Here is a 16,569-nt window from a genome sequence, read left to right as displayed (position 1 = left end):
CCAGCAGGCTCTTAAGTTCTTATGAGAGCAAGCTATGTAGAGCCTGCTTGATGTGTCACACTTGCTTTATATATTTATTCTAAAAATGCACATTCCCGAGTTCTCAAAAGAAACCCAAGGCAGCTAGCAAGCCCAAACATCACACTCTGTTGAACCATATTGCTATCCCTGTGCCAAGTCCCAATCATATTGTCACCAAACACCAAGCTAAGAATTAGTGCCTGAGCGTGCTTCCCCCCTCTCCTCCCTCCCAGGGTTGTGCCTCTTAGATTTGTGAGCCTGAGAACAGGAGACCTCGCAGGGTCTTCTCACCGATCATTGTAAACCACTCTGGGAACCTTTTGGGGATGATCAGTTCCAGCCAGCATGACCAGTGGCCAAGCACGTTGTCCTAAAACATCTGGATGCAGCCAGATTCACCGCTGCCCAAGGATGGAGAAATGTGTCAGACTTGTCCCCTTCACGTTTGGTTTAAGAAGGCCTTACATATCACAATTTCAGAAAAGTTTGCTCATTTGATGCGTTTTCCATGAATGAACCACAGCCACGAGTTCTTCCGAAAACTATTTTGATATGGTGAAGTGATCAGGAGCTACTCTCTATTAAAGCGGTTCTCAAAAGGTGTGGCGTGCCTCGCTGGGGTAGCAGGAAAGGATGACAAGCGTGACAGGAAGATTTGAGGACAATCAAAGAAACATTGAAACATTTCAGTGTAGTATAGTCGTCTTGGACTGCGGGGACTGTGGGAGGTACCAGCTGGGGAAACCCCAAGGGAAGAAGGCTTAGAGCCTGGGGAGTGGTGGGAGGCCAACAGTGAGTGGTCCGAGGGAGAAGACGGGGGAAAGGAGGTGTCAGAAGATGAGGAGGCAACAGGATTTAGCGAGCTGGGAGAGTCTGTGGCAGAGAGAAATCCAGAAGCAGAAGAAGAAGCTGAAGCAGGAGAGGAGGAAGACCAAGAAGCAGAGATGAGTCAGGCTGGGGAAGAAGCTAGGGTGTCTCCCAATCCTATGGCGACATCCTATCCCCTCCCCCACTGGTCTCCTAAGACCAGAAGAGGTATTAAGAGGGAGGAGCAGAGACAGGCACGCCAGCGGAGTCTCAGATTGCTTGGGAAGGACCTGGGGGGAGGAGATATAGGCAGCGGTGGGAAGGCGGGCTTCTTCAACCTCTGCAACTGCCTCATAGGAGGAAGACCTACTGAGAAGAGTTGCTATGCTCATTAGGCCTGGCTCCCCTGCTAATAACAGGTTAACTTCGTGTTCTCTGTGTGATTTATTGCTGGCTTCCTGGCAATAGTACAGTATAGTATAAAAATAAAAGGGACGTGGGTGGCGCAGTGTTCTAAACCACTAAGCCTCCGGGGCTTGCCAATCAGAAGGTCAGCAGTTTGAGTCCGTGTAACAGGGTGAACGCCCATTGACCTGTCCCAACTCCTGCCAACTTGGCAGTTTGAAAACACACTAGTGCAAGTAGATAAATAGGTACTGCTGTGGGGGGGGGAGGTAAATGGTGTTTCCGTGCACTCTGGCTTCCGTCACGGTGTTCCATTGCACCAGAATCGGTCTAGTCATGCTGGCCACATGACACGGAAAGCTGTCTGTGGACAAACGCCGGCTCCCTCGGCCTGAAGCAAGATGAGCGCTGTACCCCATAGTCAAGTTTGACTGAACTTAACCATCCAGGGGTCCTTTACCTTTTTATACTATACAATTTTTTCATACATATAATTAAGATTACCCAGCAATAGCAAGCTCACACCTCTCACTGAGTTTGCATATAAACTTAAGGTACATATGTAAGAGGCTCATTTATCATTATATTTTGGGAATGATTCATGTTCTTACGTAGCTGCATGGTTTTTATACTTTCTGGATGTCCCATGATCATATTATAAAGTACAGGGGTACCTCTGGTTGCGAACGGGATCCGTTCTGGAGCCCCGTTCACAACATGAGCAGAGCGCAACCTGAAGCGCCACGTCTGCGCATGTGCGTGGCACGATTTGGTGCTTCTGTGCATGCACAAAGCGCCGAACCCGGAAGTACGTCCAGGTTTGGCGCGTTCGTATCCCATGACGAACGCAACCTGCAGCGAACATAACCAGAGGTATGACTGTAGTTTTGTTTTATAAATCAAGCACTGCTAGGGGTGGTTTCCTTTTGTTTTCCAATGTATTTCCTAGCAATACAAAAAAGATTGGCATGAGCAAGTTTTTATTCTGAAAGCGTGGCCCAGAGAAAAAGGTTTGAGGGCCACTGGGTTAAGCAGATGACAGGCTCTTGTGACTCCTCTTCAAAATGGAAGGAGACCTACTTTCTTTCTCAGGGTTGGGCTGCAGCGAGTACAGAACTCCTTGCTGGAAGGTTAACGGGAAGCCAGGAGATGCTGGTGGTCCTGGGGGTCCCGGAGGGCCAGGAATGCCGGTTTCACCTGGATATCCCCTGGGTCCCGGAGGTCCAAGCAGCCCTGCAAACCGGAACAAAGAAAAGTCAAGGATTACCCAGGTGTTTGTGAGAATCCTAGCACTGCATGCGCTTGAGATAGCAAGGTCCTGTTCCGGATGCCAAGGCATCACCCTGGAACACGAGGAGCGCTGATGGAGAGCCTCTCCCCCAGCACTAAAGCCTGGCTGGACATGCGCTGCTGTTCCATCGCCAAGTCACAGCCGCGCCACAGCTGGAACATCAAGCACCATGTGTTTACATTCAAGTTCCAGATGTTCCAGGAGGCAATCGTGGAGAATTAGGGAGCAAGAGATCCTCAGTATGTCAGCTTTGAGCCTCGGACGGGAGTCTGAGTTGAGCTGGGGACCAGGAAGAGTGACTACGAAGCCAGAAGTCAAGACCAGCGAGCAAGGGGAGAGCCACACCATAAATTTAAAGCACATCGAACACACATTTAAAGCACATGGTTTCTACCAAAGAATCCTGGGAAGCCGTTGTTTGTTAAGGGTTCTTGGGAATGGTTGTTGTTGTTGATGATGATTTCTACCCCACCCATCTGGCTGGCTTGCCCCAGCCACTCTTGGGCGGCTTCCAACAAAATATACAAAGACACAACAGAGCATTGCACATTAAAAACTTCCTGATACAGGGCTGCCTTCAGGTGTCTTCTAAAAGTTGTGTGGTTCTTTATCTCCTTGACATCTGATGGGAGGGCGTTCCACAGTGTGGGCACCACTACCAAAAAGGCCCTCTTCTTGGTTCCCTGTAACTTCCCTTCTTGCTGTGAGGAAACTGCCAGACGGCCATCAGAGCAGGACCTCAGTGTCTGGGCTGAACGATGGGGGTGGAGACACACCTTCAGGTAACCAGGGCCAAGGCTGGTTAGGGCTTTAAAAGTCAGCACCTGTCAGGGGCTGGGCAGAGGAGGAGGAGGAGGAATGTTGGAGACCGCCTCCTGATCCTGACCCTTCCAGGGAGGAGGAAGAGGAAGATAGTATAGACTTATAACAGTGGTTTGCGGGAGGTCAGGGGCAGATTAGGGGGAAAATTGGGAAATAATGGGATAGGAGGAGCAGACAGAGCCGGAGCAGCAGCTGGCTGACATGTTGTCACTAGAAAGCATTCCAGGCCCACCATCTCCCAGAACCTGGCGAGCCTCAAAAGTAGGAGAGCAAAGAGCTCAAAGACAGAGGGCACGTAGCAGCACCCCTAGAGGAGGTGATGATGACGATGAATGAGGAAGTGGGAGAGAATGGGATGGAGATTCACTTGGGACAACACCATTATCCAAGAGGCTGGGTTCTATAGCCTCTCTCTGTAACGTTTGAAATAAAGAAGGACTGCAAGAAACTTTTCCTTGTCTTTATACTTTCCTGGGCAACCAGCCCGGGGGGCCGCTGACAGCATCCTGACAGCACCAACACTTTGAATTGTGCTCGGAAATGTACTGGAAGCCAATGGAGATCTTTCAGGAATGGTGTTATATGGTCCCGACAGCAGCTCCCTGTCACCAGTGTGACAGTTGTGTTCTGGATTAGTTGTAGTTTCCGAGTCACCTTCAAGGGTAGCCCCACACAGAGCGCATTGCAGTAGTCCAAGCGGGAGATAACCAGGGCATGTCCCACTCTGGTGAGACAGCGCACAGGCAAGTAGGGTCTCAGCTGGCGTACCAGATGGAGCTGGTAGACAGCCACCTATAGGTCTGTGAGGGGGAAACTACATCCCTGCCTGGAAAAGCTGGGGATTGAACCCGGGATGTTCTGCTTGCAAGGAAGACACTCTACTACTGAGCTGTGGCCCTTCCTCCGGAGACTCACCTGGTGGTCCAGATGGGCCCCTCTCACCAGTCTCTCCCTTTTCACCTTTCGGGCCTTGTGGTCCTGGTTTCCCAGCTGGCCCCGGTAATCCTGAAAACATTGAGGGCACAAACAGTTTGGCAGAAAAGACGAGAAGCCGCACCCCTTTGCAGAGAAGATGTACTGTACGTGTGAAGCTGGAAACAAATATGCAACATGGAAGAGAGCACCTTGAGCAACAGATGAGTGCAATTCTCTCAGCTCAACCCAAGCGGTGGGCTTGGGTGGGAGTATTCCCAAAACAAAGGCTGCAGCCTTGTCAAGCGCTGCCTGGGCGAGGTGCAGGAAACTGCAACCATTTCAAGGCCTTCCCGTGTGGAGTGAGCCCATCAGGATCATCAGCTGGAGCATCAGGCGCTGCAGGTGACTGCAGTTAAGTACAGTGGTACCTTCCTTCCCAAACTCAATCTGTTGTGAAAGTCTGTTTGACTTCCAAAACGTCCGCAAACAAATGTGCAGCTTCTGATTGGATGATTGGCCCCGGAAACAATGCCGACAGCCGAAACGGACGTTTGGCTTCCAAAAAACGTTCGCAAACCGGGACACTTATGGTTTGTGGCATTCGGGAGCTGATTTGTTCAGAAGCCAAGCCGTTCAGGAACCAAGGTACCACTGCACTGCCATTTACATGTCTAAGGGGTAGCAATAGAGAAATAGCGAGTCTCCCCATGCAAATAATGTAATTTGCATTGAGAAGTTATTGTTTGCCACTGTCGTTTGGTTGCAAAAATCTTACCTAACGTCTTCTCGAGGTGCCTTGTTTTTCCAAAATTGCAATGTTTGCTTCTAAGACCTGGGGCATTGTGTCTTAAATGTAAAGAGGGAAAGAAAGGCTAGGGTATGAGGAGAGATGAGCCAGTAGGATTCAAAATGAAAACACACACAAACACACACTGGCAGACTCTGCAAGAAAATGCCTTCTGGATGAATGAATGAAAATGTCATCAAGCACCATCAAAAATGGGAAGAGGCTCTCTCCTGTCTCTGGAGAAGGAAGGTGATCTCCAATGCTAGTCATACCAGGGATTCAACTAAACAGCTGCAAATATAACATTTTAAGTGTGTTTTAAGTGCATTATACAGATGTAACACCAGATGGCGCTGATGAGCTAATGACAAATTCCATATATATTTTACAACTTAAAAAAAAACCACAATCACAGTGTTTTTTATATCTGTTTAGATTCAGCTGAGGGCTGTATGCTGCCTTTGTAACTTCCTGGTTCATCACTACAGTAAACAATATACTAAACTCAAAGGTCCTCTGTTGGTTTATCAGAGCTTTCCCTATGGTCTAACTCGGGCGACAACCCTATAAGCGAAATGTCAACCAATTAAATGAATCTATTGAACTAAGAGCGGCTTTTGCAAAACATCCGGGTATAAATGCTGCAAGTGAATAAATGAAATGCAGATAATCGCATGCAAAAGTGACACAGATCAGCTGCAGTCTGATCGGGTCCTCCTTCGCACAGCATGATGGGCAGGAAAAGGATTCTCTGCAGTTTGCTCACCGATGGGTCCTGTTGCTTTCCTCAGGATGGTCCCTGGATTAGCCAGGGGAATGGCATCTGGCACCAAGTCATCGTACCACGAGGGGACCGTCGTCTTTGCCATCGGCAGGTCGTTTTCTGACGGTGGAGCCTGCTCTGCAGCCTCGAGCAGAAGGATCTGGATTCAAGTCACAACAATCAATGCGGAGCCCCCAAACAGCTTGAGAGACCGGTTTAACCGTGAGGCAGCCTTACCCTGCAAACACCTGCTCCAACATATCTGATCTGCAGAACTGGGACTGTTACAGAGTCCACACGATACTCGCTCAGCCAAACCCCTCTGCTCCTCACAGCAACCCTATCACTACTTTATTTCAAACCTCTGCTGCTGTTTAAAACTACCATTTAAAAACCTGCCTTCTCTTTTTGCTCCCAACTTCAGAAGCACCAGCTTCTGAAAAAAGGTTGCAGGAGCCCAACACAACGTCCTGACATGACCACCATCATCATATATTACCTGTACTTATACCCCACCTATCCGGCCAGGCCTCCCCAGCCACTCTGGGCGGCTCCCCACAGAATATAAAAAATACGATAAAACATCAAACATTAAAAACTTCCTTAAACACGGCTGACTTCAGATGTCTTCTAAAAGTCAGATAGTTGTTTATTTCCTTGACATCTGATGGGAGGGCGTTCCACAGGGCGGGCGCCACCACCGAGAAGGCCCTCTGCCTGGTTCCCCATAACCTCACTTCTCACAGTGAGGGAACCGCCAGAAGGCCCTCCTTGGAGCTGGACCTAAGTGTCCAGGCAGAATGATGGGGGTGGAGACGCTCTTTCACAACATCGCGAGGAGCCAGGCGTGGACCCGAACACAGCAGCAGCATGGCCCCACAGGCCAGCGGCCTCCACTCTCCAACTCCCCCTGCCTCACAAGTGAAAGATGGGGGAAGTCACTGTTGGTCAGTGGTGGCGGCAGCAGCAGCAGGAGCCGCCAGCCACCGAAGCCAAGCCGCACTCGGCTCTGTGTTCGCCCTCTTCCACCCTCTGAATAATGGGGATGGCGGCCCCCTCCTAAAATAACATTGGAAGGCCCCAAAGTGCCTCGGCCTTAGGAGTTGTTGCCTATGCCTATGCAAATCAAGGATTGTGGTGAGCCAATCCTCCAATGAGGGCTGTGTGATGACAGCCTTACATTTGTATGTATATAGGAAGAAAAGAATTCATTTTTTCCATTTTGGAACCCATTGGAAGGGTGGGACCGAGTTATAGGAAACTGCAGCCATGCAGAAATGATGTGGGTCATTCTATCAATCCCTTGCGGAATCAAACGTATCTATGATTTGTGTCATGTTATTTTGTGACGTTCCGATCATCCTGGCCTGCTTCTTCCACTGGACTGGGTGACACCAGCTCCGAGTCAAATACTGCAAGGTCTGAGAAGGAGTGCCTGGAAGCTGGGATTTATAGCAGACATCTAATCCACACTCTGGAGGGTTTTTGTTAAAAGATGTGGGCGGGTTTCACAATAACAGGCTAGGGAATGTGGTCGTGCGAGGAATCTAGTCATTAAATGGGGCTTCAAAGAGTGTGTGTGGATCAGGGCTGTCCTCACAGCCAGATGAAGGACACCCGCTGCCTGCATGCAAAGCCACGGAGAAGGATGGATCAGGTGCAGAGGGGCAAAAACAGAGGAGATGCATCACCAAAAGGAAGAGGTGAAAGAGGACCCGGTTTGCACATGTGTTAATTTGTAGGAATGGGTGCAAATTTACAAAAAAATAAAATAAAAAATACTAGAACTGCCTATCTCACTAAACACAGAATCTTCAGATATCTTGGCTCACTCTGCCCAACAAGATGATTCTGGGGACCCCACAAGCAGGACCCGAGTCCAGTAGCCCTTGCCTCCTTGTGTTCCTCAGAAACTGGGCCTCTGGGTGGACACTGTACAGCAGGGATGGGGATTGCCTGCAGCCCTCCAGATGACGATGGACTCCCCCAATGCCCATCAGCCTCACCTGACATAGGGAGGGAGGATGGAAGTTGCAGTCCAATAACATCTGGAAAGCTACCAGGTTTGGGGGAAGCTGGTCTAAGAAATAGGAAGCCCACCCCACAGTCTCCCATTGAACAAAATCTTGCTGGCTGTATGGAGCAAGCTTTGAATGTTCAGCCTGCAAAAGAGGAGACTAAGAGGAGGTATGATAGCCAGCTTCAGATATCTACAGAGCTGTTGAATGGAAGAGAGAGCAAGCTTGTTTTACCCTTCTCCAGAGGGTAGGACATGAACCAATGGCTTCAAGTGAGAAGAAAGGAGATTCTGACTAAACATTTGAAAGAACTTTCTGACAGGAAGAGCTGTTCGATAATGGAATGGAGGTGGTGGACTCTCCTTCACTGCAGATATTTAAACAGGGGTTGGATGGCCATTCTTTGGCTGTGACTCCATCATTGCAGGGGTTTGGACTCGATGACCCCCCTGGGGTCCCTTCCAATTCTAAGATTCTATATTCTAGGGCATAAGAGCTCTTAGCCATTCCAACTCTTCCTTGAGAAGCTTATTGTTTTAAACTGTTTGAAATATAGTGTAATATTGTATTTTAATATTAATGAGTTTTAATTGTTGTAGCCCACCCTGGGACCTTGGGGTGAAGGGCAGGTAATAGAGAGTAGTAGTAGTAGTAGTAGTAGTAGTAGTAGTAGTAAAGGAAAGAGTAATAATACTTTACCTTGGCTTCAAGGGTGTTCAGCCTCTCAGTCATTTCTGTGAGTCTCGTACAATTCATACATTCTAAAAAAGGGGACAGGGGAAACACAGTTAAAAACAAATTAACATCATTTGGAAATATTTGCTATTATTTTCATTTTCATGTATTTATTAACATTTATTGTTTGCTTCTGCCCTGCTGTTCAGCCAAAAAAGACTTTCTGTGTGGCAGATTCTAACAAGTTATTTGTATTTGGCGCAACTAAATGTCAAGAGGCGCAAGTGGCGCTGTGGTCTAAACCACAGGGCCTAGGGCTTGCCGATCAGAAGGTCGGCAGTTTGAATCCCTGAGACGGGGTGAGCTCCCGTTGCTTGGTTCCTGCTCCTGCCCACCTAGCAGTTCAAAAGCACGCCAAAGTGCAAGTAGATAAATAGGTACCGCTCCGGCGGGATGGTAAACGGCGTTTCCGTGCGCTGCTCTGGTTCGCCAGAAGCGGCTTTGTCATGCTGGCCACACGACCCGGAAGCTGTACATGGCTCCCTTGGTCAGTAAAGCGAGATGAGCGCTGCAACCCCAGAGTCATCCGCGACTGGACCTAACAGTCAGGGGTCCCTTTACCTTTTACCTTTAAATGTCAAGAAATACCCTCTTTCCTAGGTTGAATATGAAAATAAATAAGTAGTTGGCTTCTAGATGCTATTCCCTTCCCCTCAGGGGGAATTGTAACGGCCGGGGGGGGGGCAGGGAACATGGCTGCCTCCAGTGTTTACATGGGGCTGCCATGTTTCTTCTCTATACAGTTCCCCCTGACAGCAACAGAATGTCATTAAGGCTACATTTGCACCATAAATTTAAAGCACTATGGCACAACTTTAAACAGTCATGACTTCCCCCAAAGAATTCTGCGAACTGTAGTTCATTCGCCGGCTCGCAGCAGCGCCGGCCGGATCCACTACGCATGCCCGGAAATTCCTGGCATGCGCAGTGCATTCGTGACGCCCCGCTCCCAGGGGGGTGCCTCCACGCTGCCGCCCTGGGCGGCGAAAAGGCTTCCTACGCCACTGCAGTAAGGGCCACTGCTTGCGGACTCACACGTGTTATGATATCATCCACTTGGACCAAGGCAATAGCAACGATACTATATATCACGCCACTAGATGGCAGCATTGGCAAAGCTATGGCCACAGCATAGACCATCCTTCTCCATCCTTCTCCTAACAACAATCTTACTATTATTAGCTGTTCTCTCTACCCTGATTTTTTTTTTTTGGGGGGGGGTGATCAGGACTAAAGGCTGATGGGAACTGTAGTGCAAAGGAGCCGGGGGGGAGGACAACAGGTTGGAGGAGAGTCCACCAGAGAAGAAAAAGAGGACAGGGTTAACGTGAGCCTCCTACTGCAGGTTCTTCAGCAGCAATATTTTAAACGGCAGCAACAAATCATTCCCTCTCCCTCCTTAATGCCAAAACTCATGGACATTCATTGAAGAGGAATGGAGGAAGATTCAGCAAACTAGAACAAATAATTCCTTCAGGGCAGTGCATGGTTAATCTACGGAACTACCTCCCACAGGATTGTCACTGTTGCCGGAGCATGCCAGCCAGTAATCACACTGTTCAAAGTTGAACTCTTTATTAGCAAAAACATGAACCCCACAGATTCATTTCCAGTGGTCTTATGCCATGAAAATCAGTTGCCAGTACTGAAAGTCCCTTCCTCTCCAGGGCTTTCCCCAAGCAATCAGTCATGTTACGCAGGGCCAGGAGAACCTTCCCAGCCCCCCGGGACCACTTGAAAATTGTTTGGTGTCTTGGCAGACCACTTAATGATTTTTCTGAATGCCTGCAGCCATCATAACACACTGTGCTAGGGGCTGTATGATATCAAGCTGTGTTTTTACACCAAGTTTCCTTTTATTGTAGTGTTTTTATCGAGGTGTGTTTCGTGCCCATCAGGACTTCAGTGGGAGGAAAATGTGAATGAACTGTAAACTGAAGAAATGACTGCAAACTTCTATGACTGCAAACTGAAGAAATACGGGCCAATTGGGGGGGGGGGTTTCCTAAGGCATTGGTTTCACTCTGGAAAAAGTCAGGTAATTCCATATGTCAAAACAATCACACGTTTAAAAGCAGTTCTTCCAAAATTCTCTTCATTGCAAATTTCAGAAAGATTCTGAGAGAATCCCTGCAAGTAGAAAACCAGGTCTTCAGGGAAAGAGCTACTAATCCAGTCATTTGGCTGGTTTTCTACTAGCAGGGATTTTTTAAAAATGAAAGGCATTCCAATGCGCCATCGATTCAGCTGCCTCATTCTTATATCTGTGTTGGCCAGATTTCAGGACAGAGAACTTCCCAGAGAGTTCCCCTTTTGTGCATCTTAACAGCCTTTGCAAAAACCCCAACAGCATCCCCCAAGGAGTTCATCTAGCTGCTAGCAACCAGAGGATCTATCACTTATGGTTTCTTTCTGCCTACCCATTCCTTGGTGACGGCTATCATTGTTGCCATTTCCAAGCTTACCATTTCAAGATAAATACAGTGATACCTTGGTTCTCAAACTTAATCCGTTCCAGAAGTCCGTTCCAAAACCAAAGTGTTCCAATACCAAGGTGTGCTTTCCCATAGAAAGTCATGCAAAACGGATTAATCTGTTCCAGACTTTTTTTAAAAAACAACAACCCCTAAAACAGCAATTTAGCATGAATTTTACTATCTAACGAGACCATTGATCCATAAAACGAAAGCAATAAGTATTGTAGATGATAAAAATCAAAATTAAAAAAAAATTCCGCAGTCACATAATCAATCAGTAGCTGAACTGGGTTCCACACAGTCACACACACACAAAAATGAACCGAAAAAGCCTCAAAAACAAAAACGCAAAATAAATAGCAAAAACAAAAAGTGCCAAACTTAATCCATTCCGGAAGTCCGTTTGACTTCTGAAATGTTTGAAAATCAAGGCGCAGCTTCCGATTGGTGCAGGCACCCCAGAAACAATAGCCAACAGCCACATCGGACGTTCGGCTTCTAAAACCCGGAACACTTACTTCTGGGTTTTCGGCGTTTGAGAACCAAGGCATTTGAGTACCAAGGCACCACTGAATCTTCTTTGTGGAGGCAGGTCCGTCCCAAGGAGCCCAGCCCTTGAGCCTCTACTTTCTTTCAGCACCGCAACCCATCTGCAGCTGTGGGACTCCTCTGGAGTAAATGGCATGTGTGCACACCGCAGCTGGATTTCAGTTCCTTCCAAGCCTGCTTTATCCCTTCTCTCTCTCCCCCCCACCCCCGGCGCTTTTCTTTTTTCCAAGGGTGGCAAAAGGCAGGCATCGAAGCCTCCCTCTCCCCAGATGTGCCATTCACAAAAGCCCCTCTTGTGTGCGCGCTTTTAGGTAGCTCATCTGCCAAGCAGATGTGCGGCTCCCAAGGCTTTCCCTTACAACAAATCTGCAGATGTTAATCGAGGTACAAAGCTGCTTCCTAAGCAACCTTTTACCTCCTCTGGAAATCCCCGGAGCTTCCTGATTAGCCTTCGCAGGAGACCTGAAATCTATTTTCAAATCTGAGCTCAGATTCTTTTCTTTCTTTCTTTCTTTCTTTCTTTCTTTCTTTCTTTCTTTCTTTCTTCTTTTTCTTTTTTTTTAGTGTGTGCACACCGAAGCAATTTCCAACCGCATGCATTTACCAGCTTGGGAAAAGCAAGTGTTTCACAGTCCAGGGGGAAGAGGGACAGAATGCTACAGCTTTGGTATTATGGGTTGGCGGTGTTATAAGAATTTAAGGCAGGGGTCAGCAAACTTTTTCAGCAAGGGGCCGGTCCACTGTCCCTCAAGACCTTGTGGGGGGGCCGGACTATATTTTGAAAAAATATATATGAACGAATTCCTATGACCCACAAATAACCCAGAGATGCATTTTAAATAAAAGCACACATTCTACTCATGTAAAAATACCAAGCAGGCCCCACAAATAACCCAGAAATGCATTTTAAATAAAAGGACATTCTACTCATGTAAAAACACACTGATTCCCGGACCATCTGCGGGCTGGATTTAGAAGGTGATTGGGCCGGATCTGGCCCCTGGGCCTTAGTATGCCTACCCATGATTTAAGGTCTCAAATATATAAATTAAATGTTCAAAAATGTACAAGGCGAACACATACATACATATAAACCATGTGTCTGAAATAGTATAGGAGAACAAGCCAGAAATCATTTTGACTCTCTCAGTGACCTCAAATATCCCTCTGCAGTTTTGATGGAAATTGGAAAACCCTCCCCCATTGGTTTGGGTTCTTCCCTCCAGAGCAGGAGAAAACAAGCATGTTCCCTCTTCCATGCAACAACCCTTAAGATATTTTAAGAAGGCTATCATATCTGTTCTCAGTCTCCTCTTTTGCAGGCTAAACATACTCAGCTCCTTCAAGCGCTGCTCATATGGCTTAGTTTCCCCGATCCTCGATCATCTTGGTTGCCCTCCTCTGCAGGAGGAGTTTTCTTGCAGGAAAACTGGTCCCAAGTTCTAGTTACAGGTAGGTAGCTGTGTTGGTCTGCCGTAGTCGAAACAAAATAAAAAATAAAATTCCTTCCAGTAGCACCTTAGATGCCAACTAAGTTTGTTATTGCACAAAGTTGTTAAACTGGTCCCAAGTTATTTTAATTGCGATGACTTGTTCTGGAATATACTCCTCTGCCTTTGGCTCCCCCCCCTTTTTTTTTACATTGACATTTTTACTTTTCTCATGTGGCCCCTGTAAGCCTGCCCAGAAGGGAACGTGGCCCCCAAGCTGGAAAAGAGCAGCAAAAAGTTCTTACTCTCCCCATTGGGGACTGTGCTGTAATGTAAGCAATGTGTATTCCACAAGGAGGACATTTCTGCAAAGGAAAACCCTCTCCGTCCAGCTTCCTATGGCTCAGAGAAAACTAGGCTTGGCAAGGAATCTAGAAAGCTGGTTGGAAAGAAGGACTTATGTTTTATATGTTTCATAAATATTTCCTTCTTTGAAAAAAGAAAAAGAGCCCTGGATTATGAGAGAATCCTGTAGGGCAAGTGCCAAAGTAGAAATATGTTTTTACATGGAAACAGAGGTTCCACCTGCTTGGGACGAGGACTTTTTAAATCCTTGATTTATATGACTTTCTGGGCCAAATACAATATATTTAGAGGCAGACAATTAATGCAGGTTGATCTAATTTAACCTGAAGGATTCATGCAGAGCTGCTTCCAGGGAGTATGTCTCGGGGCCGGGGAAGGATAGCAATATTTATCCGTTTATTTTTCTATCTGTCCATGTTGCTCAGGGGTGACATATTGGGCGTCACCCCCATTTTAACCTCGCAAATGACCCTGCTGTTCCCTCCAAGGAGCTCAAGGTGGGGTACATGGCTCTGTTCCCATTTCCGCTCACAGCAGCCCACAGACAGTTTATTTTTTTATTTCGCGACTGCGTTTATAGCCATCTTCCTCCTGGCTAAGGAGCTCAAGGTGGGGTGCACAACTCTCCCTCTCCTGGTTTTATCCACACAACAACCCCCAGAACTTCCAAGGGTCCCTATTTTCTGGATTTACAGAAGCTGTCCCGGTTTCTGATTTGATCCCGGAATGTCCCCCTTTCCCTTAGGTAAAGGGACCCCTGACCATTAGGTCCAGTCGCGGATGACTCTGGGGTTGCGGTGCTCATCTCGCTTTATTGGCCGAGGGAGCCGGCGTACAGCTTCCAGGTCATGTGGCCAGCATGGCTAAGCCGCTTCTGGCAAACCAGAGCAGCGCACGGAAACGCTGTTTACCTTCCCGCCAGAGCAGTACCTATTCATCTACTTGCACTGTGTGCTTTCGAACTGCTAGGTGGGCAAGAGCAGGGACCGAGCAACGGGAGCTCACCCCGTCGCAGGGATTCGAACCGCTGGACCTTCTGTCGGCAAGCCCTAGGCTCTGTGTTTTAACCCACAGCGCCACCCACGTCCCTCCTCTTTCCCTTAGGACGTCCCTATTTTCATCAGAGAAATGTTGGAGGGTATCTTCCCCAAGCCAAGCTTTAGAATACATCTGAAGGCAGTCCTGTAAGGGAAAGTTGTTTTTCTTTTAATGTCAAATGGTTTATTATGTTTTTATATATGTTGGAAGCTGCCAAGATTGGCCAGGGCAATCCAGTCAGATTGGCGAATTATTATTATTATTATTATTATTATTATTATTATTATTATTATTATTATTATTAAAAAGGACGTCCCTATTTTAATTGGAGAAATGTTGGAGGCTATGCAACCCTGTGAAGGTGGGTTAGGGTTGGGAGTTTGTAACTGGCTCAGTCTCACCCAGTAAGTTTCGTGGCAGAACAAAGTCTTAGCCCGATGCTCCATCCACTAAAACTCTTCACCACAGTGGTTAATAGAGGTTTCCACTCATTATAAGGCCTGAATTGATGACACAACAGTCTGTGCCCTCTTGTTTGTTTCTTGCATTTACACCCCACCCCAAGGAGCTCATAGTTCTCCCCCTCTTCATATAACCCCCAGAACAGCAACCTTGTGAGTCTGGGCTGAGAGGCAGTGATGGGCCTCCAAGATCACCCAGTGAGCTTCATGGCTGAGTGTGGGATTTGAACCCTGGTCTCCCAGGTCCTAGTCCAAAACACTAACCACTGTACCACATTGGTAGTCAGAGCACCTTCAGAGTATAAATCCTTCCATTCTGGACAATGATTTGTCAAGAGATTACCCAAACATCCTGTTCCAATTTCACAACAGTTTTGTTTACTAAATCTATGGGACAATCAGCTGAAAGGTTTCAGCTCTCGGGAACTCTTGACGGGGACGGTGGTGGCTGCCAGAACCTCAAAATTGACCCAAAATGGAAAACCTTACAGAACTTGAAACTTTCACTTTTGTATTTTATTTTTTCCCAAAGTGGAGTTTAGCATTGGCTTGGCGGCGGGGGGGGGGGGGGGGGGGGGACTCGTAAATTACGTGTTGCCAAAAGCTTGGAATACCCTGAAAAATTATATGCTTTTTGGTAGGGTTTTGTTGTGTATACAACAAATGCAGACCCACAGGACTCCCTCTGTACAGCAAAACATGACATTTGGCTTTCCTCGTGGTCTAAAGTTGTCTACCAACCTAATATTAAGTTTTTTTCTGGGTATACCGCACTGCTTTTTTGTACCTCCCTTATTTTTATTGCATCAATTTGTTTGAATTACTGCAATGGAATGTTTTTTAAAAAAACAAAATCCAAACCCGTCCCCAGCATAGATGCAGGTTGCCAAGCCCAATTTCACATTTGTAACCCCTTGCTCAAGTCTAGAGGCATTAGCAAAACAACAACAACAACAACAACCCCAAAACAAATGCAAATAAATAAAATGAAAATTCAGTTCTGTGTGAAGCCATATAGGTTGCATCTTCAGGTCAATGAGAGGTTGACTCCATTGGGCCCCTGGTTTGGCCCTTCTGCCAAACCTCGCTGCCTGCAGGCCTTTCTGCAGCCTCTCCTCTTCCTCCTGGATGCAGTTGCCTGTTCAACCAGACCTCTCTGCTAGGAGCCCCTAGCAATTGGCTTCTATGTTTGGAACAAACCTGAACTTTTTTTGCACCCCATGGCTACTGCTGGAAACACAATACTGGGGTGGACTAGTAGACTAGAGATTCAGTTTGATCTGGCCAGGCAGTTCTTATTGCGCTCCTCTCGCTACTAAGCACACAGAGGTGAGATGCAATGCTAGCACAAGTGGGTTTTTTTTTTTTTAATTTAAAAACAAAACCAAACCAGAATATCGCCTTCCTCCGCTTTAGTCATTGAGAGTTGTCTTATAATCCTCACTCAGGCAACTGATCTCTCTCTTTTTGCTTCTGTGCTGCTGCCAGTTCGGATCCTGCTGTCAGCCTGCATCACTCCTAGCAGGCTAACAAGCTTGCAAGAGGCAGCTAGATAAGCCTTAGCCAAATGCTTGGGAAAAGATGCACGAAGATAGGGATCAAATGCCACCTGCTAAAATGCAGAGGGAGGCTGCCTAATCTAATCTCCCATTGCCAAACGCCACTTCTTAAGTAACGCGGCTAA

General features: G+C 47.2%; 1 protein-coding gene across 4 annotated transcripts in view; it reads right to left on the bottom strand.

Annotated features, from left to right (window-relative positions):
- COL26A1 (collagen type XXVI alpha 1 chain) overlaps positions 1-16,569 on the bottom strand; it is a 92,427-nt gene that overhangs the window by 9,227 nt on the left and 66,631 nt on the right. For all 4 annotated transcript variants that reach the window (XM_033171897.1, XM_033171896.1, XM_033171894.1 and 1 more), the window contains 4 exons: positions 8,529-8,590; positions 5,815-5,971; positions 4,262-4,351; positions 2,314-2,466 (listed from right to left, as the gene is read on the bottom strand). In XM_033171897.1, the coding sequence (XP_033027788.1) occupies positions 2,314-2,466; positions 4,262-4,351; positions 5,815-5,971; positions 8,529-8,590 (462 nt within the window). The remainder of the gene's footprint in view (positions 1-2,313; positions 2,467-4,261; positions 4,352-5,814; positions 5,972-8,528; positions 8,591-16,569) is intronic.

This window comes from Lacerta agilis, chromosome 15 (assembly GCF_009819535.1).
Source record: "Lacerta agilis isolate rLacAgi1 chromosome 15, rLacAgi1.pri, whole genome shotgun sequence".
Lineage (NCBI taxonomy): Eukaryota > Metazoa > Chordata > Lepidosauria > Squamata > Lacertidae > Lacerta > Lacerta agilis.
Note: the sequence above shows the minus strand (reverse complement) of the source record. Positions and strands in the feature narration are given on the sequence as shown.